This window comes from Genypterus blacodes, unplaced genomic scaffold (assembly GCF_046128005.1).
Source record: "Genypterus blacodes isolate CSIRO-AG114 ecotype Tasmania unplaced genomic scaffold, CSIRO-AGI_Gbla_v1 ptg000245l_1, whole genome shotgun sequence".
Classification (NCBI taxonomy): domain Eukaryota; kingdom Metazoa; phylum Chordata; class Actinopteri; order Ophidiiformes; family Ophidiidae; genus Genypterus; species Genypterus blacodes.
In genome coordinates this window covers 347,448-372,126 of record NW_027467042.1, presented here as the reverse complement: position 1 = coordinate 372,126, position 24,679 = coordinate 347,448, and the positions used below count along the sequence as shown (strand labels likewise).

The window sequence follows — 24,679 nt, the reverse complement described above, 5'->3', positions numbered from 1 at the left end:
ATAGCGTCGTTAGCGTCCGGCCTCTCCCGGGAACGCCTGCGTCTGTGAGCGACAGACCGCCGGCCTCTCTGGGGTCGGCGCTCCTGGCCGCGATCCCTGGCATCCGCCGCTTCCTGATTACCAGCTGTCCCTGCCTCACTCTGCCTGTCAAATCCCAGTAACTGAGAAATAAACAAACAGTAAACAAAGGGCCTAGTTTAGCACCGGCGCCCACCGCAGCATGACAACAGGTCTGTCACTCTCTGCACTGCGTCTGTCGTCTTCTAACTCAGAGAGGAAGAGACGCAATCGGTGCTTGGAGCCTGGAGACGCGCGGGCGTTCACCAACAACACGGAATAACGCCAGACAACATAAAAGCATTTGGTTCTGGTTCTTAGACGGAGCAGGGACGGAGGCTTTGTGTCTAATTCTCCCTGTCTGTTCCTCCTACTGTCTCAATCTGTGGACATCTGCTTGCTGCGGAGACAAATTCCCCTAACTTGAGACACACTAGCCACCAAGAGGAGAACACAGGCCTATTAATAGGCTTCCTGCTCGTAAAAGAGATGTGGCAGATCAGGTTTTTTGGGGGGAGTTTGATATACATGTAATACAATATTAGTTCAATTGTGATGCACCGTCAGGGCCCCCAGTGTGGAAATCTGCATGAAATCACTGTCTGGGCAAGGTCGTAAATCAGCTATGGCATTGTTTATTATTGCAGTATGGTTTTATGGAGGCGGGGGCGGCAGGGGGGGGCTTGGCCGGGACGTCCTGGTGAGGAATGCCCAACAGAAGACCTGCGAGGTAATGCCTACCGGGGAGGGGGGGGGGGGGGGGGGGGGGGGGGGAGAGGAGACGGAGATCAGGCCGCAGGAGCGCTAAAACCCCGATTAAGCTCCTCCATCTCGCCTAACGTTCACCAATCAGGCTCTGCTTGGACAACGTGCGGCCGGCCAGCGGCTGATGACTCTCACAGTTGTGACTCAGGTAGATGTTTTGTCTGAGTCGCTCTAAGCCAAGCAGACAGACCCAGTTCCCCCGGTTTTGTCTTCCCTTCTGTTTGGCGAGAGCAGCCAAAGCGGCGGGCCTACATGCCACAACACCCACTTTCTCTCTCGCAAAAATTGAAGAAAACATCTGGTCTGGTTTGTGTGCGACTATATATGTGTGTGTGTGTGTGTGTGTGTGTGTGTGGGTCCAGAGTTGGCGGTTTTGTCCGCCAGCTCTCACACAGCAGAGGGAAAACTTATCAAAGAGAACAGACGTCAATAGAAGTGGCTGCTTGCCGCTTCAGCTGTTCACAAGGTGGGGAAAGAACATTCGGGGTCATTGTGCCGCTCCGTCCCCGGACAGACGGAGCTGCTGGCCGTCGCTCCTGCTTCCCATCTGAAAACATAATCGATGTGGATATTAAAAACGCCTCGTGCGGCTCGAAATAAAATTCCACGCGTGCTTAATTCTCCGGCGTGGTTTTGGATGCCGGACTCTTTTCTTCCCGGTCCAGACGAGATCGAGGCGTTCGGCCTTCTCTCTGCTTCAAACCGCCTCATAAAGAAATCAAGGCTCATAAATATTCTTCATGTGTTATTTAAACTAACTGGGCTCTGGACGGTTTGGAGCGGCTCGGTTTATTCAAATTTACACGGAGGGCTCCTGCAGACGGACGCTGCATGGATACGGAACTGCTATTGCAAATGTTGTGGCTTGTGCAGGAATGTATGACGCATATCATTTACTATAAAGGAAAATATACTATTGTCTCTCTGGAGTTATGAAAAGTCGATAACTTCAGAGGGAGAAAGGCTGAAATTAATGGAAATAAAACCACATGAATACAAAAGAGGCTTTGCTTTATTTTAAACCAAAGGCTCAAAAGTCCAAAGCGAGTTATTCCACAACAAAATAAAGATTTGACACAAGTTATTCTGCGGATTTATAAAGTAGGATTAGCATGTGAAGCAGTTTGTCTGGTCTAGACTCGCCCCGGCTCCGCTTCACACACTCTCGTCGGCTCCACGCGTGTCCCTTTTCTACTTTTCTCCACTTTCCTCAAACCGTATTAAAGAATAAGCCGGGATAAATCAGTGTGTAACAGTTCACAAATCAGTTTTATTAATTTAAACACAATCAAATAATAATGTCAAAAACATCTGTACACATATTTTTGCAGACACAACAATCTTTTTGCATTTCACAATGAGGCCCATGTAGTGTAAAGTATTTCCAGTTTGCATTTATGATTGCAACATAATAAAAAAGCGTGCTGTATGAATCTATAAAACATTTTCCTCTAGTTTACCTACCATTACCTTGATCTAGCAGCAATATGTAGATACCCCGCGGGCGCAGGGGGAGAAGTTTTTGTTTTGAGAAGAGCAAGATCACAAAATGTGGTCAGAGGGAATTCCAATTGAAATGTAAAAGGCCCACAGCGATCATGTGCAAAGGAGGGAAAATTAGAAACGCAATGACTCGGTTTCTGCTTAAGAAATTCACAGTCGATAGCACATGTCCTGTCTGTTCACCAGCCCCTCCCAGCTATAGTGGCTTCTCTCTCTCTCTCTCTATCTCTATCTCTCTCTCTCGCTCTCTCTCCACGTCTAAATCGCGGTTTTCCCCGTCCACCGTGTGTGTGTGTGTGTGTGTGTGTGAGTGTGTGTTTCAACTACAGCCAAAACGGGACACAATGTATTTTTCAACGTCGAAATAAAAACACTACATCATACAAAATTAAGCTTGAGCTGTACAAGAGTTTTCTTATAGCGCTTGTATAAAAGATAATAAAACCTATTAAGCTTGCTTTTTTTTATACCTTAGACTTCTTCTTCAAATTGTCTTTAAAATGGCCTCTCGCCAGGCACGAAAAATTAGAAATGGTTGGAGTTTCTAAACTTCCTAACGTAATTCCATGCCGCGTGGGAAACCTTGATCAAGTTATACGGTATCACAATTATGTTTAATGTCCAAATATACAGTATGGGGTCAGGGCTGCAAGCTGGTGAGATGCCGTACGGACGCTACGTTTCTGTTCTGACGACCAAAACCAACAAGAAAAAACAAAACAAAGGAACCTTTTCCCTTTTTGAAATCTGAATCTAAAAGGAGGATTTTGCAGTAGAGGACGTCTTCTTCTGTAGAAACATGTGAGTGAAGGGAGAAGTTTAGAGGAGAAACATCACAGAAGTAAAATGAAAAGCTCATTGACACTTGACATCCATGCTTTTGGTCTTGACAAAACGATTTATCACAAAATCCCATTATCTACATATTTGTTTACTCGACAAAACTTGAACACATCAACACTTTCAGGTGTCGCACAAGCTTTTTTTTTTTTTTTTTTTCCCTTTTTTTTTTGTTGTCCTTTTTTTTTTTTTACTTCGATGAAAAAGCGTCGCCACCTCTCGAGAGCGTGTACCTAAATGAATATAGGAAGGAATAGTCCAGTGATTACAAACTTACACACACAAAAGATTTCCTCTGTACACGATTGTCTCAGCATTGTAAATAAAGTTTTCAAAATTTCCTTAAATTATTAGAAAACCCCTTTTTTTCCGGTTTGTTTCTTCCGTTTAAACGTCTTCCTCTCGCTGCGGTGGGAATCGACAGTACTTTGTAGCTGTGAAAAAGGCACGAGTCTTTTCCGTTGCGGCGCCACTCACAAAGTCTACGTTCATAAATAAGAAGCACGGGACTCCCAGACTGTTTGTTTTTGTCTTTTCTGCTCCGTCACGCAGGGGGGGAGGAGACTGACGGGACAGGTAGGTAGGTAGGTAGTCGGATCAGGACCGGGAGAGAAATGGGAGAGGAGACACACACACACACGCGGTGGGGAAAAGAGTTAAAAGAGCGGCATGAAGACGCGTCGCCAGCAGTCGCCGGCAGGTTGCCGCCCTGTGGCTTCGACTGCGGGTTCTGAGTTCTGAGGTGAGTGGAGGCCGCCGGTGGCTCCGCCCCCCTTACAGGTGTGAACCCTGACCAGAGTCCCCCGGGAACAAACAAGAGGCGGCCGTAAAACACTTTGGACAGCTTTGGAGAAAGCAGCCGATTCACAGTAACCACGGCGGAGCAGCTGCAGCGCCGTAAATTCACCTCCCTCTCTCTCTCTCTGTCTCTCTCTCTCTCTCTGTCTCTCTCTCCTTCGCTTCCAGAAAGAAAAAAAGTTCAGAGTTAAGACGAATTGTGAGCCGCGTGTTAGAAACCGTGTCGCTCGGCCGCTTTCTTCCCCCCTTCTTTTCTCCCCCCCCCCCTCCCAGCGTGGTAGGAAGACAGACGCCAGGCAGCACAGGGGGGTGGTGGAGGTGTGTGTGTATGTGTGAGTGTGTGTGTGGGGAGGAGGGGGGGTCTCTTTTTTCTGTTTTTCGCTGGGTTCTGCGGCGAGCGTTTGGGGACGGAGGGCTTGGAGGGCGAAGGTGAAAGGTTGCAGGGTGTCGCCGGGCGCAGGAGGGTCGGCTCGCTGCGGTGCTACAAGTACTCCAGGTCTAGAGCGTGGTGGAGGGCCATGAGGTCTGAATGGCTGGAGATCCTCCAGAAGGGCATGTTGTGCTGAGGGGGGAGAGAGGAATACAAATAAAAACACTACACTACAACAGTTTAGACACTTTAGAGACGTCACATTGCCCTCCTGTCAGGTGAAAGACCTCACATCAGGATAGAAGCATCAGCATTTTAGCAGCTTTCCCTCCGTACATCAACACTGAGTTGGAGTTCTCTCTCTATTTCGGTCCGAGGACCACAGAACTAAACCCGGACGTCTTGACGGCAAGCGAGTCTCTCTGCCCGAGCCTCCCGCCTGCCAGGCTTGGTTTCAGACAATGCAAATGAGCCGCTGTTCCCCGAGCGGAGGCCGGGGAGGAAACCTGAGTCGGCGGGAATGAAAGGGGCTTGTCAGGTAGAGTCAGTGTGTGGAGCCCATTACCGTCCCCCCCTTATCAAAGGTATGGCCTCTCCCAGGCATATGTTCCGCTTAGGAGAGCCTGCACTGACCCTTAAAAAGCTCTTTGCTTTTTGTTTTGTAAATTGTCTTTGCTTTTAAGTTTAAAAGCTGGAGATGTTATCTGTCCCCTTCTCTCCCTGCCACAGGTCAGAACTGAAGCAGGAATCGTTTCAGGGATTGTGTTTTTTTTTCTTTTTTGTAGGGACGGGTTGAGGGAGCGGGGGGCCGGAGGACTTTCAGACTTTTTGCTTTTGTAGTGTGCGGCGGTGTCACGTTTGATTCTCGCCTCCTGACGGCTGAGGTTGTTGTGTTATTCCACGTTCCTCTCTGATGTTGACACAGAAAGCTTTTACCGCGCGGCGTGTCACGGGACTCACGCCGCTCCGGTGGGAGGGAAGTGGCTTATCCTCCCATCACTGTCACACTCCCAACAACTCAAGACTCAGGACAAATATCTGCATCTTTTTTTTCTCCACGATCTTCCCTCCAGACCGTTTCCCTCTCTCTCTGAGCCGAGTTCTCTTTTCGCCAGGCAGAGCGATTGGTTTACACAAACACTCCAGCCGGGGGAAAAGGTAGAAAGAAAGTTGCTACTTCTTCCTTCCTCGCGCTCTCTGACTGCTATTGTTGACAGAGAAACAGGTGAAGAAGAAGGAGCTGGAAGCTTTTCAAAGGGAAGCTCTGCGTCTTCTCCCTGTGACAGCGCGGTTCGCCCGGCCTGTCAGTAAAATATGCCGCTGATTAATTTACTAATGAGTGTTTTGCTGTATGCGGCTCGCATGCGGCGTTGGGTTTTACAGCTCGGCGGAGCAAGAGCCGACAGGTAGAGTCGGCGAGAGAGAAGGAAAAAGGAAAAAGGGGGCGGGTCAGATGTCAGAATGGTCTCGACAGACACCGGCGTGTTTGCGGCTGCGAGCCTTTTCTTCCTCCTCCTGTCTCATGCTACCGGGCTTGTCATTGCAGTAAAGGAAAGGAGGAAAAAAAAGTCTAATTTCATCAACGCAGATTGAAGTCTCCTCTCCCCTGGTGTGCCGTCTGTATTTACGGCGTGCTCTTAACGTGCCTGAGAGGTCTGGTCTAGCGTTACACACGCAGCATTCACGCTGCTCAGGGCACCGAGCAGGAATATATAATTATGCCATCCCTCCCCTCCCCTGCTCTGTAAACCTGAGCTGGCGGAGGAAGAGGCCTGATTACATACTACAGGCTCTCTCTCTTGTACTTGGTTGCTCTATAAGTGGATAAACGAATGAAAGTAAAGTAAGACCGCTGAGTGGGAGACCTGGAGCGCCGCTGCCTCTCTTTCTGAAGGTACTGCAGGTATGTTTGGTTTTGTTCTTCACACGTTCTTAATGACCTCCTAATCTCACACACACACACACACACACTCATAATGACCCCAAACTACGCCTGAGCTCTCGTGTGTGTGTGTGTGTGTGTGTGTGGGGGGTGTTTGTAACTCCAGCGCCTCTTACCTTTTTCGAGCCTTGCTCCTCTTCCACACCATCTCCGACAACGATGTAAACAACTTTCCTACCGAACCTTTGAATTACTCTCTCGAAGCAGCTCTCCTTTCCTGCGGAGGAGTGGACAGGAGGAGAGGGAGAGAGGGGGGAGGGAAGGAGGGTTAGTGGAGCTGTACGTCTGCACACAAAGACACACACACACACACACGCCGAAATAGCCATGGAGCACATGCAGAGCCACAGGGTGACAAGAAGCCCTTTAAAAACACCACACACACACACACACACACACACACACGGAGTAGGGCCGAGTGTAAACACTTTGAGCTCAGCGAGGGGACGTGATAAGATCAGCGCTCAGATAAAGGCAATCTGAAAAGCATTAACTGTGTCCTTCTGCTCCTCAGACCTGGGACAAATGGACTTCATGAGCTAAATCACTCCTGCATGCTCTGGGGTTCTGCTCTGGGGAGGGACGGGCGGGGTTAACGCTCAGAGGAGGAACCTTAGAGCTACCATCTCACTACACGTCTGAGCTGACCGGCCTGGGGAACCACGCGGGAGTGAAGCTTGATGTTTATTTTGCGTTTTGAAGCAGTGAAGAAGGGGGAGAGAGAGGAGGAGAGAGAGGGGGAGAGAGAGGGAGAGAGAGGGGGCGAGGGGGTGCTGGAGGGGGAGTTTGGGTGCTGTTGCTGAGGAATGACATAAATGTGCAGAAGTGGTTTCATATGCAGAGGCTGAGAGGCCTGGGGAGGCCCAGTGAGCGGGCGAGCGAGCGAGTGAGCGAGCAGGCCCAGCTCCAGGAAAAGAAGCCCGGGCTGATTAGGCCGATTCCTTCATACACCAACATAAACCCTCTCAGGTGTCCAAAACCTCCCGCCCCGTCCACGCCTCTGTCCCGTCACCCTGCCGGCCCGTTCGCCCCACGCCTCCTCGCCCGCATCGTTCAACAGACAAGCATCCACAACACATGAAGGAAAGGGAAAACGTTTCACGCGCAAACACCAAAAATGCAACACGCACCTATTTTGGTTGCGCTATAAATATTCTCAATAGGAAAGACGATGCCCAGGCCGTAGAGGAGGACCTTAGCCAGCGCGGGGATGAGCTGCGTGGTGGTCACCAGGATATTCACACAGTTTGACCTGCGGGAGAGAGAGAGAGAGAAAGAGACCAGAGACCGGAGAGGAGAGTGAGTGACATCGCTCTAAAATCACACTGAGGGAAGACAGGAGAGAACAACACTGTAATGTAATGGCAAAAAGGCGATGTAATGGATCAGTTATGTCTGGTGATGAAGGTTTTGATCTGGAGCGTGTAAGTCTCAGAGCTTTACTTATCTCACAGATCAACAGACGGGCGCTTACAGACAAATACAGAGCATTAGTGTTGTTTAATGGGTGAGGAGTGTGGCGTGGGCTGGGTGCTTTGCTTTACAGACGTGCGGTGTGGGACCGGGTACAAGTTTCCCTCGCTGGAGTCCTACCTTGAGTGGATTAATGTTAGTGCTTTCAGTGCCAGTGTTAACCAGGAGTCCGTCAAGGCTTCAATTTCTGCTCGCAATTGCAACCAGGCTTCCCTTTTGGCCGGGCCCAGCAGACCTGAAACGCAGGGTAAACATTGTTTGGGTTGGACCGAGCCCTCCGAAATACCAAAGAAATGTTTTAAAATGTACCCTGACCAAGTGCTGTGGCATGTGTGTGTGTGTGTGTGTGTGTGTGTGTGTGTGTGTGTGTGTGTGTGTGTGTGTGTGTGTGTGTGTGTGTGTGTGTGTGTGTGTGTGTGTGTGTGTGTGTGTGTGTGTGTGTGTGTGTGTGTGAGCTTTTTTTAAAAAACATGTGAACACACTCAGAGCGTCCACACAATGAGAGCGTGTACATCTGCAGGCTCTTTTCTCTCCGGCGTGTTGGGGGGATTACCTCCGACGTTATTTTTGTAGGTGGTGTAGATTTCTTTTACTCGTCTGTAGCGGAAGGCCAGCTTTCTCATCCAGTCCACGCCGCCCCTCACGCCCGTGGCCAGACACAGGTTGGCACTGGTCGCCGCCGCGTGGAACCCGTCAGCGCTGAAGTTATACGTGCTAAAGATGAGAAAGGCGCAGGGAGAAAGGGAGAGGATGAGGGACCGGGGGGAACATGTGGGACGCTTTATGTGGGGCGGAGGTACAGGAAGTGCTGATGCGGTACCTTAGATCCTGCCCGTTGTCGTCAGAGGACACGTCGTCGATATGTACCTGGTCACATTCCTGAAAGAAACAAATCCTTCCAGTCAGATATTGTCAGAGAAATACTTGCAGAACTTAAAGAAAACCATGTTCAGAGCAGATTTAAGTGCTTATTTACACAGAAATGTTCATTCTGGCCGGACACCTCCCTTCTAATCCTCCTCTCCCTGTCTCTCTTCCCCTCCATCATCAGCTTTTCACCATTGCTTCCCCCCCCCTGTGCCCTCAGCTGTTCAGTCCAAACTAAAATACATTTTATCATCAGGCCCGGTTGGACTCGTGGCCCACAAAGCTCCGACCACTAGGGGGTCTAACGCCACGCGCGTCCACAGATAGACGGAGTTAAAGCCCCGAATCCAGCCGCTCTAAACACTCTGCAGGCTGGAATTTGAACAGCTACGTGTGAGAGCAGAGATATATACATACAGAGGAGGATTATGTAAGCTAGTCAGCCTTGGTACAAATGCTCCGTGTGTGTGTGTGTGTGTCTCTCTTTCTCTCTCTCTCTCTCTCTCTCTCTCTCTCTCTCTCTCTCTCTCTCTCTGTGTGTGCATCTCTAAAAGTACATGCACATTTTCTTTCTTCCCCTTTGGGGTGCCTTGCTTGGAGACACAGGGAGATTCTGCAGCTCTGCCCTGATTCCACCAGCACGCAGTAACACAATCCAGACTTTCTGGTAAATGTAACCTACTAGAAAAATTGAACCTGATGCTAACCGCCAATGAAATTATGACCTCTGATTGCTGCTGCGCCACACACCAACACAGCCCCAGGGCCAGTCAGCCAGCCAGCCGGCAAAAGAGCGCAGGGGAAAGCAGACTAAAAATCTGTTATTAGTTTTCCATTTATAGGAGCGCTCTAGTGCCTCCCTGTTCCTTCTCCCTCTCCTCGCCCCCCTCCGCCCGCTCCAAATGTGAGGGAGCCCTGCCTTGGCATTCACATCAACACTTTTCACATGGAGCAGGAGCAGAGACAGAGGCAGAGGCAGGGGAGATCACGCCGCGCTTTCTAATCGCTAAAGCACGGAGCTCACGAGTTTAACCTGCGAATGTGACAGCAATCACAAGCAGGGTGGATAACAGAGAAACACACACTTAATGTCTTGATTTCTGTGTTTATGACTCTTAAATACCCTTTGCTATTTCTCGTAGAAGTCTAAAATCCCCCTTCTCTTTTTTGAAGCTTTTTAATTAAGTTTCATCCGGCTGTTAAGACACCCAAACACAGAAAGGACTTCCTTGTTTTAAAGTCAATCTAACTGAGGCCAAACGTTGACGTTACTGCATTCCTGTGTAATGCTGCAGCAGGGTAAGGGTAAGGGCTTTGGACCGTAAACCTTTTTTATTTTACTGGTTCCTCTCCGAACAAATTTTTCATCTCCCTGGATTTGTGGGGAGGAGGGGAGGGGAGAGCGACGTGAGGAGAAACTCAAACCAGCTGTTCTTTAACAGAATTAAAATCTTGACCCCCCAACCCCAGCTCTAATGCAGCCATTCTCTCGCCAAGCCTCTCCCAGCAAGCCCACAGATCCAAAGAGGAAAAGACTTTGACCCCGTGACCCTCTCCCCTCCTCTATGGGGCTCCGGCACCCCGATAAGGGGGTGGGAAGGGTAGAGAGGTGGAGAGGAGCGGGTAAAGGCTGGGGGAAAAAGTCCAAAGTGACCTCACATGGAGGCGGCTCGGAGCACCGCGTTCCAGAAGATGGACTGCCAATTGGAGATGAGGCGCTAGCGGGGCCCTTTTAACTCTGTTTGCCTAATCTGTTTCCACACACTCGCCAGCAGATCTTTAATAGCTGGAGAAAGCAGCAATTTGTCCGTGTGTCACCATTTGTGCAGCCAAGAACTTAGTGAATCATCTCTCTCACAGCAACACACACAAATGATCCAGAAATCTGAAAGGTTTCTCAGAAGAGAAGTAAAAAGAGAAAAGCAAAGGTGCGCTTAAATGCTTAAGTAATGGAGGCACGTCTGTTTGTTTAGGAGGACAAAAACAGCAGCCTGGGTTAAGCGCCTCATAAAGCCTCCATTCACAGCCGCCCCATTCTGGTGCAAGTGACTGGAAGGCTTCTATTCTTCACCAATTACCTGCTGATGAATTAGACACAATCAGCTGCCAAAGCCCCCGCCACCTCTTTCACTGCAGCACTGCACCATTAGTTCCACTCTCTGGCTCTATCACCATCTAATTGTATGCTGTCTGCAGGCACCTTGTTGGGTGACAATGGGCCTTCATGCCTGTTCCTCCTATGTAATGTGTTTCTTTTAGAGTTTGACAGCCAGCGTGGACCAACACAGATACCCGAGAACAATGTATTACCCAGCATGCTCATTACGGGGCTACTTTACATGCCAGAGCCAAGACGCAACCCTGACCCAACACATATAAATATGTCTCAATGATTAGACCTAATTGAGGCCATTATAAAAACTGCTTTGTGGTGGATGGATGATTTTTCATGCACATGACGAAAGTACGTAATGGCAAAGCTCCACCCAGCAAACCTCCATTATCCTCTCCTTTCCCTTTGCTGTCTTTACGTCTACATAGCTTTGTAAGTCAGTCGATATTCTAACACTCAATTAACAGTTGATTTGGGCTAAAGACCTCCAGATAGACGTTTCTGTAAAATCAAGGGGGGTTGGAGGAATGCACACAGACTGCAGCAGTGACTGCTCCCAGCTGGGGTTGGCATAAACCTCTGCAGAGGGTCTGAGGCGGCTAATAGAGGAGGTGGCTGCGGGTAATGCCGTACAGTAACCCTAACACACACTCATTAGGAGCCACTTCTGAAGGCCCCATAAACACCACAGAGCCTGCAGACCACGGACGCAGGCGGGTAATTGAAGTGGACTGAGACGGAAAGAATCGTGGTGAAGAAGTGAATGTGAGTGTTACAGATGGAACAGCAAGAGGAGGCATAGGGGTTAAAATGCTTTTGTATACACACGAATTCACTGAAACACAATTTGGTTCCTAATCATTTTCACACACATTATTTCTCTGTGAATTTATAAATTGTTTTCTTCTCTTTAGCAGAGAAAGATTAAGAGAAAACAAAAGCTGCTATCTATTCAGTTCCTCAAAGTAAAAAATAATTAACGGCTAAATTTAATATTGTTTTCACTGCACACACTGTTCTAAAAATCCAATTTCCACCATGATTGTTTTCTATTGTTTACGTTTTCGACTGATTCTCCTTTTTAATTTTCAGAATATATTTAAAAAATAAACTTATTAAATTCTTATTATTGTTATTAGAACATAAATCATTTTTTTCTAATATAATTTGGTGAAATAAAAGAAAGGTTGGTGATAAACTAACCTTATTAGTGTCTCAATAAGCAGAACACCAGATAAGGTTGGTAATTAATAAACGTGCAGGTATGAGGAAAATTTATTGAAAAGCATTAAAACGTGATTGTTGTTTTCCTGCTGTTGTCTTATTTATGAGCTGCTCACAATAGAATGACAAACCTCCTAGATGGTGGCACTTCCAGGGCCAATCGGAGTATTCCTAGAACCTTTTGAACATCTCCTTCCTATTGAATCCCACCATTCTCCCCTCACCAAGAAAACAGTGGTCTCTAAAACCTACAATCACCACTAACTCACACCAGATGTTCCTACTGTACTCAGGAGTGAAGACCCTCCACCAGAAGCCCTAGCAATTATTTCTTATGCAAACACTGCGCCTTTCTGTTTAATTCATCAGCATTTCTGAGTCCATTACGCTGCCAAACAATTCTTATCTGCAAAGGGATAATGACAACACCACACAGCGTGCGGCAATTGAAGACAGGATGCTTCTGCCCGGGGATGCTTCCATCTTTCACCCGCTGTCTTCCTTTCCCCCGTCTCTGTCTTTGCCCTGAGCCGCTGAAAACTTTGCACTAGGAAGGAAGCTATCAGAGCCCTCTTTGTTCCCCTGGCATCTGTCATTAAGCAATCAGCCGTGATGGCCCGACTCTTCCTGTAGCCCTGGAAACGGCTCAGAGTGGTGACTGCAGCAGTCAGAGGCAGGGAGGAGGAGCGGAGGTTCAACAATGCATGTTACCAAAACACACAAATGATTATGTGATAAGAAGCTCTTCGACCTGTTCTGTCATACAGGCCCGAGTCACTAACACACCTTCTGGACATTAGTACCCACTCTCACATTCTCTCTCCAACCCAGTGGATCAGGTGAGGTGTGTGTGTTTGTGTATACGTGTTGTCAGGGCTGGGGGGGGCGGGGCTTCTAAACCACAGTGTGAGCGATAACAGCCATCATCACAGCATTCCTCATGACCCTACAGACTAATGCCATGTGAAAAGGGCTCATCCATGGTTCGCAGGTTCTCAAAACTACCACTCCACCGGCAGAGCCTGTCATCCCCCCACCGCCCCCCCTATGGTTTGTGACCCCCAGCAACTTCCTTCTCTGTTCCCACCACAAGCACCCCTGTCTGGGTGAGGGAGGAGGGGGCAGAGGTGGGGGTCTGTGATTACCTGGGGGTCAGACACAGGATGTGGGTAACAAAAGGAGAGTTCTTGGAACCCACTTCATTCCAATCCACAAACTGTGCTTGAACAGTCACGGAATTCAAACAGAGGCAGCAAAACAAAGAGCAGGTAGAGGGAAATCTTTAGTGGCATGATTCAGAAGAGGAGACTGAGAGGGGGGGGCAAAGGGGGGCTCAGAAACAAGACCAGATTTGATAAAGTGGTGTGTAAAGGCCCACTGTCATAATTGGAAAAGTTACAAAGGAAACACCCCACAGGTAGACACCCAAAACAATATGAAAGCATAAATTAGATATGTGTGATGGATGAGCTGCCTCTCATTATTTCCTATTTTTGGCAATGCAAAGCCAAAGCACTCCTCAAGCAGAAACATTAAATGCAGTATCACATCTCAGTCATTTCAGCATTTTCACTTCTCAACAACGAATCCACAGAAAAGCAATTTATTTCTGCCAAGTGGACCGTTGTCTCGACAAATCAGTGCATGTTTCAGTTGTGTGTGTCCCCCCCCCCCACACACACACCAAACCGTGCAGGTACAGCTCCTCCCTTATTAATGCACGACAGAAACTATTAAATACCATCATTTGTCAGAAGACGGTAATGCTAGAGTTTCCCTGCACGCTCTACTCTGATTGGTGCATGGACGGCCCAGTGGTTTGAGGGCGGGGGTGAGGTAGACATCTTTTGAGTGAAGGCAGACAGGGTGGCTTTGAGACCTCCACTTTCTCTCTTTAGTCTTTCCAAAACACATCAGTGGTCCCACGTTGGGACCTGACAGAGTTATGTCAAGGAGTGTGACAGGACTACTGCATCAGCCGCCAAGCAGATGATGAAACAGCCACGGCAGGTCACATCAACGTGACTGAATATATAGAGAGGCCTCTTCATTGACTGCAGTTTGGTTTCTGGAGCATGAGAAAATAAAAAGCAGCAAACGATGCCAAATCCAAAGAAAATGGAAATGGTTAATTTGCTTGATAATGTTCTAGGGCGGCATGTTGTGAAGGTAGAACATCAAATTAGTTATCATGTATTTTCATATAACATGTTTGGATTTAGTAGTTATTGTCCCGTTGGTTATTCAGAATATAAATACTAATTTCCTAGTATTTTACTTGTATTTGAAATGCTATTTTTGCATTTTATTCCTCATTGGAAAATCAAGAAAAAATATAAAAATGAAGAAACCAATCACAGGAAGAGGAGGTTCAAGATCTGTGTTTCTACAGCGGGACATTAAACCAACAAAATGGCTCCACACTAAGAGACTCTGGAGGGCCGGTCCATCTGCTGAGTCAAGGTAACTGTAACGTTTCACTGCATCTCTCATTAACAGGCAGCCCCCCCCTGGGTGAGAGCGACAGAGGAGGTCTCAACCCCTGGACTGCAGGCTGGGAGCTGTAAAAGGCCGTCAGCTCAAAGAGTCAGTGTTCCTCAAAAGGTATCACAGGTGTGTGTGTGTGTGTGTGTGTGTGTGTGTGTGTGTGTGTGTGTGTGTGTGTGTGTGTGTGCGTGTGCATGTGCGTGCTTATGTGAACGTATGTTTAATTTAATACTATGAAGCGCAACATGATGAGAGTGTGTGTGCCTGAGTGTTGCACACAGCATGGAGGCATCACTGGACTAATTTAAAATGTTCCCACCTTTGGAGGCCTCCCCCCCCCCTCTCTCCCTGTGAGTGGTTTGCCCCCTTGCCCTTTATCCTCCAGACAGGGAGGGTTGTTTTCTCACCTAGGGAGGGGGGAGACGGCAGCCCCCATACCCCACTGAGAAGGGAACGCAGGGGGGCTCGGGCAGCCAGAGAGGCCCCCGGTTCCCACATATCGCTTTAGCGTTGCTGCTCGGGCCGCAGCAGAGTACCTACAGTAAACTCACACCCTGACTCACAGTGGAACTGTCAGTCTTCTCAGTGAGCTCAGCCTCAGAGGGCTTCATTATACACATCATTTTAGACCATCAATTAACTCCACATTCAACCTCATGTCACTTCAAATCAAAGTGTCACAGAGCGAAAACTGCATCCAATAAAAAAGCATTGAAGCACTATATTTCCCATTTAGGCCATAAAATTAAAGAAAGGGTGTTTTTTCCATTTTTTTTTTTACCTTTGCAAAGTTTAAAATTGTTTTTAATATATACAATTATTTAAAAAATTATACTTGACCTACAAAGCTGTTAAATCATAAACTACCTAAAATATTGCCCTAGTGTGAAATACTGATTAAAAAACAAAGTCAACATGACAACAAACACAGGCATTCATTCACATACAACTTATCAAAATGAATGCAGCAGAAATGACATCAATAAAGGTCATACTGCTTTGAATTACTTTGGTAATGCATCCTTCAGTGAGAGAGCATTTTTGATGGTAGAAACAGATCGTGCTGTACACACACAATACTCCTGCCCTCCTGTAAAGGGCTGAGTCACAAACACTCGGTTTGGGACAATCAATGGAGAGGTTCGGAAAAGAGAACTTCTTTTGGGGAGGTGCCAGATTTACAGGACGCACATTTCAACGCTGCTATCCACCAGTGAATGAAAAACAGTGCTCATCCAGAAAAGGTTAGAGAGAGAGAGAGAGAGAGAGAGAGGGAGAGAGAGGGGAGGGGAGAGAGAGAGGGGGGGGGGGGGGGGAGAGGGAGACGCAACGGTGAAACTGATCCCTGTTGACCCCTTCGGCATGCCCTCTTTCTTTTTATGACTTTCCTCTGAATCGTCACTCACCAGCTCTATCAACGCGGCCCAGACACACACAAACACACACACATGCACACACACACGCGCGCACAAACATTTCAACGCACCCTTGAGCACAGCTTTGCCTTTAGCTCGGTCAGGCTGAGCCCAATATTGTGTTTAATTATAATGTTTAGAAGCCTTGTAAACAACTCTGATGTGTCTAAAATGTTTGGATCCCATCATTTAAAAAATCTACAGTCTCATAAAAGCAAGAACATGAACGACTGCATGAATCACAATGTTGCCCAGAGGTTGATTTGTAATGTTGAGGCTGGAGAGACAACAGTGTGTTAAGACTCCGATGTCCCACTCACAGATGGGTCGGGCCACTAACTCTGCACCTGTGTTCCTGCATAGCCTCCAGGGTCTCCCTTTATGGCTTAGACTAAATTAGATGGACCATATGCATTTCTGCACATGCTTAAATACATAACTGTTGCCGGCTGCGGTATTTATAGTTGGACTCCATTTAGCTCGATCTGAGATACGCGACTGTAAATCAGCAGAGAGGAAACACAACTGGTTAAGCATTGCTGAGAACCGGCACTTAACACTCACACAAGTCCAGCTCTGCTTAAGGGTTGATATCAATATGCCTGGAAGACACTGTCACTTTCCCTCTGCTGTGATGGTTAGTGACAGCATGTGCAACTCCTGTGCAACTTTAAAAATTCAACATTCTAAGAGGCATTCCTGCAGCAGACCGCAGATTGCTAGTTTAGTCGTTATACTCCTCCGGCTTTTGCTGGGGGGAGAAAAAGTGGCAAGCTTTTAAGTGTCAAAATGAAAATCTAATAATTTTCCTGCTGAGATAGAGCAGATGAAATGTGTGCGTTGCACGTTCAAATTATTTTATAAGCAGTCTGAGCTGCCAATTCATCTGTGAGCAGTTTCATCACACATGAAAAGAAATCAAAACACGGGACAGATGTTGAGCAAAACCACATTTAAGCGTTGTCACAAACTGCCATTTTTTCAAATGATTGGGGCACATCTATTAAATAAAGTGCAGCTACAATGGGTCTCTACGTGGCCGGGGCATAAGGAAATATTTAACCAGTCAATTGCAGCCAATTAACTTTGATCACGGTGACTGCGTGTGGAATCTCAGTCACTCGTCTGTCTGGCTGAGCACAGAGTTTGCCTGTCTCTGGCACATTTTTCTCCTTCTCGGGTTTGCTTCACATAACATAAGAGAGCAGAACATGATGGTGTCTAATGAGAGCTGGCAGAGCGGACACTCGCCTCTTCACACTCCACTATCAAACACAACTGTTTTTCTAGCAGAACACCGAGGAGAAGCGCGAGCATCAATGGGATCAGATTCATCGTGAACAAACGGACACAGAAAATTGAAGAATAAAAATAAGATGAAACAGTGAATAGAGAATGTAATAACATTTACAGATAAGGGACAGAAGGCAGACAGAAACGGCTTTGTGTCTTGAAAAAATGACATGTGTGCTAATAATTAGCTGAGCTGGACATCTGGGTCTGGACAGACAGCGCTGGGTGTGTCTGCATGTCAGTGTATCTGTGCATGTGTGCATGTATGTATGTGTGAACACATGTGGCACATACTTATCTGTACATTCAGCCTGAGCCTATAGGCATCCCTGACCCTCTGGTCTTTGGTTCACCTCTCCCCAGGGTGGAGCAGACACTCAGTCAGACACCAATCTCTCCCCAGCCTCACACACACACATGTGTGTGTGCACAGACACACGGCACACACACACCGCTTCCAACCCCTTTATTTCTGTGCCCCAGGGGCAGATTTTACACTAGCTGTACATGAATCAGGGGGGCAAAGAGGCGTGGGAGGGGAGACGGTGGGTGATTTCATGCTGTGACAGAGGGGTCTGTGGTATAGGTGGACAGCGACACCAAGCACACAGCAAGACACACAGACAGACGGAGCGGCCACGGAAACACTAGAGCCTGACAAATTGCAGTAGCGACTACGGGAGTGGGAAGGGGGTGAGGAGACAGAGGGGGGTGGGGGGCAGGGCCGCTGACCCAGAGACCAGGGAGACTGACAGCGCATGTAAAATTCATGGTATCCCTGGGGCTCAGAGGTAATACTTCACCACTATGGGACTGGAAACTGAGAAACAGGCTCCCCGCTATGACACTATGTTGTTGCTGCTTTTACTAAAACCTTAATGGACTGTTTTGGTTCTCCTGATAGAGTGTACTCTCTCACTCTGACATGACTGATCTACACTTTGGAGTGGCCATTAAAATATCACCGCCGCAGACCCAAAGACACAGCAGAATCATCCCGGGGTGAGCCACATATTTGGAGCAGAACAGGAAGCTTAACTTTAAGAGAAGAGAGAAAGCAGAGAAACATCCACGCACCTCTAAGTCGTTAAAAAATAAGTGTGTGTCTGCCAGGTTGAAGATCATTTCTTCCATCCTCAGGCCTAATGACACGGACGTTGGCGGGTCCTGAAAAACATAAAAAAAAAGGATTATCAAACAAAAATTCCACATCTTTCGTATTGTTCCTGTTGTTTTTCTTTTGTTACAGTGTGATATATGTCATAATGAGGTTCATGTCAAGTCACTTCATTAAGAGAACTCAAGGGAATTCCATCTAAGTGTTGAACTCACTTCTCCCATAAAAAAGGATATAAAGCAGACTTGAAAGAAAGTTTGGGCCGGTTTACGACCATCCAAAAGGGACGAGAATAGTCATCAGAAATGCCACAGACTTGAATGAATGCAGTAAAAGCATGTCTCCTCTCAAGAAGGGTGGTCGATTTGGAAGAGTTGGAGGTCAGCGCCTTATCGTAAATACTCCATTCTCTACATACTTGGGCTGATGCATCATTAAATTGCTCTCGCGGTGATAACGTGGGAGAACATCCCCCCCTCTGAAAGTTTCCCCCAAACTACCAGCAGCCGCCGCCGTGAGGTTTTCCCATGTATGAAATCATGAATAAATATAAATACTGATGATTCACTGCACACGGGGCACAATTGCATTTTTTCCCTTAAATCATGATCTGTGTCAGTAACGTGACACGTGCTGGTAACGGTGATACGGCTGCACTGTCTGTAAGATAACACCCAGAGAGGAGCGTAAATAGTTAATGAAGCGGTGACAATGTGTGCCATTTTCCCTCTAAAAAGATAATGAATAGGCAAAAAAAGTCCTCAGCTGATTGTACAGTGACATTAAAGTGCCGGCCTTGTGTGGGACATTTGGGACATTGTTGAAATATTTCAAACCCATTTACTTCAGTGTCCCGTCCCCAAACAAAGGCTGAATTAACCAGGTTACATTTAATTGCTTTCCGTCTTAAAATTCTGGTCAGCAAATTACCTTCAGCTCGCAAAGAGTGAGAGGACAATAGTGGGCTGTGGGAAGGGGATTTTCTGCAGCTGGGTAACAAAGAAATAAAGACAGGCAGGACCCGTAGCAGGGATTATAGAGTTAAACCGTCTGAAGACACACCTGAGCTATTTACTGATTACTTGTCACACCCCACACAATGCTAATGTTGTCCCAAAAATGGCAGGGGACAAACCACACAAGTAGAACTAAATCTCTGGGCCTAAAAACAATCTTCCCTCTCTGAACCACCGTGTGTGAATAAATCTGTTGCTCAGAATTCATCAAAAATAATTAGCTCCCCACATCAACAGATTACCAGACTACCTCCTCCCGACCCTGTGTTGATTTCGAGGACGGGGTGGTTTGGTGGGAAAAGACAGCGCTCGCCGTCACAAGCGAATCCTTTCCAATTAAATCTAAACAATCAGTCAGTGAGGGAGTTAAGAATACAAGCAGGCCAGAAGGCCAAAGTGCTGCTGCTGTCATTGCTCCAGCACCACCTGTCCTGGGATGTCAGTGCCATCTACAGGGGCGCCAAGTCCCCCCCACACACACACATACACACACACCCACTCTGAGCCGCTTACCAATAACTTCCCCCCAAACCTAGCAGCTATAAGCTGGAGCTTGGGCCGCCCCAATAGCAGCACAGCTGGCCTCAGCCATCAGCTTTATGGGGGTGAGCTGCCTTGATGCCAATTAAGAGAGCTGGTAAGAACAGCAGTGCGTTTATGGGTGTGTGTGTGTGTGTGTGTGCGTGCATGTGCGTGAGAGACACAAAGTTAGAGTGAGAGAACGTGTGTGTGTGTGTGGGGGCCTGGGAGGGGGGCGAGTGAGAGAAAGTGTGGATGTGCTCTCAGTGAGATACAGGTCTATTTATAGTAAGCAAAGAACTAGGAGGCAAAAACAGTTTTGTTACTTTTGTATTTATGCTACAGAGACAGGGATGACATGCGTAACAGGCGGAGAGAAAGAGAAGGGAAGCGAGAAGGGGAGGTGGTTGTGTTGGACGTCTGGTTGGGGGGGGGGAGGGTCTGCTTGACTTTCTTTTCAGAGGATAGTTTACAGATCAGTGTCTGTGATAGAGTTTGGGGGGGGGGGGGCTCTGTGGCTGGTGGGAGTAACAATGTCTGCCTGTTATAATATTGCTCTGGTGGGATATGACGGCAGGTTGAATGAAAAATATAGTGGGGAAAGGGACGGCAACGGGCAGAGAGGAGGAAGAGTGGGAACGAGGGGGAAAAGAGAGTGAGAGGGGCTTCAGCTGCTGTCACATCCCATATGAGTTCTGATGGAGCGGGCCCTTATGGAGTCAGGAGGGCTTCCTGTTTCAGAGGAGCACATTGGAGACCCTGTGCGTGTGTGTGTATGCATGTGTGTGTGTGTGTGTGTGCAGTTGGAGAGTGCCTCATCGTTGAGCCACATCTCCCTAAGCCTTTGCTCTTTCTCGTCACCCAGCATGCAGGGCTGAGAATAAAGTAAATAAACAGTGGAGGGTCGTGGGGCAGCCCTCTTTCACCCCCAAAACAAAACACTGCCCCCATCAAACAGCCCCTCATACCAGAACAAAGGAGCAGAGCGCCGACCACAGCTCTCTTATGAGGAGCACTTCGGCAATTTCTTCTTCAAAACCACACACACCTCCAGGGTAAAACAACCAGGGATTAGAAACGTTGCTCTCAGATGAAATTAAATTAAAGCAGATTGATCTCCTGAAAACATTTAGGTTCTAATCATGGATGTGTACTTTATGTAAATGTAAGAAAGGGACTGGGTGTTGAACATTCAGAGTTACATAAAATCTCTGACCTAAATAATGAGCATGAGAATGAGCGTTTGGCTTCTTTCCCAAATTGTTTGTTTTAAAAAGTTTAAATTTAGAGAAGCAATTTACATGGAACAACAAATAGAAAAGCACTGTGAAGTAAACTCTTCATCTTAGGAGCGCACACACAACGGCATGGGATGGAAAATACAGAAATATTTATTAATAATGACGTAATATTTTTCCTGTAGCAACACTTAGTAATTAAATAATACAAATTAATTGGAGCCTTATCAAGGCAATAGTGAAGATACTGTTCTGCTCTAGTTTGAGTTTTGACTGAATTACATTTGGTGGTCTCAATCTCAAGCCGGGGTCTCGAGGGAAATCCTGGCCTGAAAGGGATGGATTGAGAAGCACTTAATTAAACTAACAATGTGGCATTTCTGGAGGAGAAAGGAACACTTAAGATGTGTCAATAGACATCCAGAGTGCAACTGTTGTGAGCCCCTGCAGCCGAGCCCCAACCGGCTCTGCATAGCTGCAACAGCTGCAAAGAGCAGTCAAATACTTGCCAAGCCTCATTGGACCTATTAAAAAAAGAAACAATTATCTGTGCATTGAGTTCTGCTTCTCACTATGGACTCCAGGCACGGTGAAATCTATCCTCCGCTCCATGACTATTTCCCCACACAGATCCTTTTTTTGTGTGCGCCTTTTAATATTTATTTGTTTTGCTGATAAAGTGCACGGCCACTGCCACAGTCTGATGTCACTCACCCGTCCATATCTGTTGGCGTAAGAACCCGTAAGCAAGGAATGGAAAACGATGATTGTTTCATCCAGGTCCCAGATGAAAACTCGCTGGAGAGATGGCGGGAGGAGGGGGGAAGAAGGAAACAAAGGAAAAAGAGAGAGAAAAGAGGCAAAATCAATGGTGCACTCTGTAGGGCTGCAAGGTGATCCTCCTGGTCAATAGGCCAGGAGCGTGTATTTGTGTGCCACAGGGACCAGGATCCATTTGCTTGGGTTGGTCACCGCAACACTCCTACCATCACCCCACCACACGCTCTGCATCTCCTGCCCTTTACATTAGAGTAATCAATAGTGACAAACTAATTAACTAGATATGTTAACATGCCATGATGTCAGTGCTTTAATGGCTGCTATTAACCCGCTTCACATTCATATCATATTAATGAAGAGCTCTCTGGTTATTTGACAGATGGCTACTATTTGACATTCAACACATACCAGCGTGTTTTATGGCGCACGGTGCAATAGTCTCTATTGTTACTCACAGCTTTGATGAGTAGACTATCTGCATTATTTACTTTAATACTGACTCACTCTAAATAGAATGCTAATCACATGCCTTATTGTTAATTTATGTGGTATACATGAGAACGTTATATAAGATATTTATTAGTGATGTCATATATTCCAGGATGCATGAATAATGCATTTAAAGTTAAGGAATCAAATCTTTAAGAATTAATGCCCATCAAGTGTTAGAGCTGGTGTGGCAGCCATATAGTAAGTGGATTAATGTGCATGTGCCTCAGACAGGGCGAGGCTGTCTGTCGCCAAGGTAGCGGGCTCACCCTACCTCAAGGTCGGAGTCGGGCGGCGGTGATGGGTTGTTGTTCCTTCTTCCCCGGCCACGTGACTTTCCATCCGAGGCCCGGCGCAATCGATCTGAATCTGAATCTTTAATGGGGGTTGATGGACTGTGGATGGTACTGTACTCTGCTGAAAGGAAAGAGAGAAGGAGGGAGAGTATAAAAAGAGCGTGCCGAAGATGAGCTATGATTTGCTTTTAACAAAGAAGTTTGAATGAGCATTTGTCTTGATGCAGGACACACATTGTTTCCTGATTAGAAAGGCATGCGTGTAGGGGGAACATATTTCATAACAACGACAACAAAAACAACAACATTATACGTGACACCTTCACCTAAATTCACACAATTTACATACAACAGCCTCTCTAATATCTAGGCTTTGATTCTTACCTGCAGGGTTTTCTGTGAGGGCCTGACTGGTGATGGCAGCAGGAGGTTCTTGAAGGGTGTAGGTGGTTGTGGTGGACGGCGTGCTGGGGCTGGTGTTGTTACTCGTCATATAGGGCGAAGTGTAGGGCGAGCTGTTGTAATACTGAGCATACTGGCCCTGGCCAAAGGCTGGATAAGTGGGGTATTCCTGCAGAGAAAGACGCGGGAATGAGGAAGCATAGGGAAGCGGGAACATTTCGGTTTGTTATTTTTATCGGATAGAGATAAGATAAGAACAGAAAAGAGATACGGGAAGGAGAGATACAATTGGAGAAAAGAAGGGATAATAGGGAGCGAGGAGATAGGAGGCGTAGAGACAAAAGGTAGCGCAGGAGAGGAACAGAAGTAGGAGGTTGGGCAGAGTAATGTGAGATATGCCCTGCACCAGTGTTGCTACTTTACAGTGCAGATTCCAAAACATAAATGCAAACACATGTCTGTTCTGTCCTACATCTGGACAACGATCTATCTTGTTGTCTTTTTTCCTTCTCCCTTTCCTCTGTGGCATAATACATATGTGTTGGGGGAGGTAGATAATCCCTGTGTACAAAGCTTTTGACATCCTGAGTGATTCATGTTTAAATGTGTCACGGATGAAGAGTAGCATATTGAGGATGCATGTTTCGTAAGGATTTCCAGGTTTGGGAGATCTCTACGATCTGAACTATATAAACTGATAGCGGCATATCTGTACCAGATAATGGGAACCGAATGAGAAGAAAAGGGAACACGGTGCTACCTGTTGTGTGCTGTTGAAGCCGGTGGAGTTTGTCAGCGAGTTGTTTCCAGGGTACAATCCCGACGTTGTTGTGAACGTACCACCTTTATGGAGACAATAGGAAAGCTTTGTGTTATTTCAGGAGAGGATGCCTTGTTGAAGCGGCACATTGTTAGGAAGGAGAGGGCAAAGAAAACATTAGTCTTCTGAGAAACAACTATGTGAGGTGATGATCAGAGGGGAGGCCTGAGGGAGAGCTTCCAACAGTGCATTATCTCTCTCCTCTTCCTTATCAGTGATTGGATCAGGCCTGATGAATGACAGCAGAGGAGGTGGAGAAGGGGAGGTAAGTAGGTTGGGGGGGGAGTGGACCCAACCTGCTCCCAAAGCCACCCAAGCCTGCACAATGCCAGGAACACAAGGGACTGTTGTTGTGTGTGAGCTACCGAAGGAAGGGCGGCGCAGGGGGCGGAGGAGGGGCTGACGCAGTGTGATGGAGCAGGGGGGAGACAGAGGTACATAAGGAGAGGGCGGAGGTCAGAGTGAGATGTGCCGGGCTTGGGGCAGTGCTGATGACACGCTGCACCAATGAATATGTATGTTTCACAAAGAGGGTGCTCCAGGGTAATTAAATCATTCAAAGGTGCTGATAGCATCTAATGGCTTAATAATATACACGCCATGAGTTATACAGGCTGGGAGAAAAGAAAGCAGCAGCGGCGGCGGCGGCAACCCCCGGGGTCATGACTTCTGTCTCCAGAGGCAATACACCTATACTCTTAACATACGGCTTATATATGGCATCTCAATTATCCTAATTATTAATCCACCACCGCGTCAAAGAAGGCACTCAATACTGCAGCTGATCACATAACGGGATATCCAAAAACTGTGATGGTCATTACTGTAAACGATCACTTGGATAACCGAGTGTGT

At 47.2% G+C, this 24,679-nt stretch overlaps 1 protein-coding gene across 7 annotated transcripts in view; it reads right to left on the bottom strand.

The window, feature by feature from the left end:
* Positions 1-4,299: 4,299 nt before the first annotated feature.
* The window catches only part of eya1 (EYA transcriptional coactivator and phosphatase 1), a 54,018-nt gene continuing 33,638 nt past the window's right edge, over positions 4,300-24,679 (bottom strand). For 5 of the 7 annotated variants that reach the window (XM_076171329.1, XM_076171328.1, XM_076171327.1 and 2 more), the window contains 11 exons: positions 23,765-23,847; positions 22,987-23,173; positions 22,581-22,723; positions 21,752-21,835; positions 18,225-18,314; positions 8,569-8,627; positions 8,302-8,462; positions 7,869-7,983; positions 7,406-7,527; positions 6,392-6,492; positions 4,300-4,525 (listed from right to left, as the gene is read on the bottom strand). In XM_076171329.1, coding sequence (XP_076027444.1) covers positions 4,445-4,525; positions 6,392-6,492; positions 7,406-7,527; positions 7,869-7,983; positions 8,302-8,462; positions 8,569-8,627; positions 18,225-18,314; positions 21,752-21,835; positions 22,581-22,723; positions 22,987-23,173; positions 23,765-23,847 — 1,226 coding nt within the window. In that variant the 3' untranslated portion in view covers positions 4,300-4,444. The remainder of the gene's footprint in view (positions 4,526-6,391; positions 6,493-7,405; positions 7,528-7,868; positions 7,984-8,301; positions 8,463-8,568; positions 8,628-18,224; positions 18,315-21,751; positions 21,836-22,580; positions 22,724-22,986; positions 23,174-23,764; positions 23,848-24,679) is intronic. The other 2 variants (XM_076171330.1, XM_076171332.1) reach the window with 1 other exon arrangement.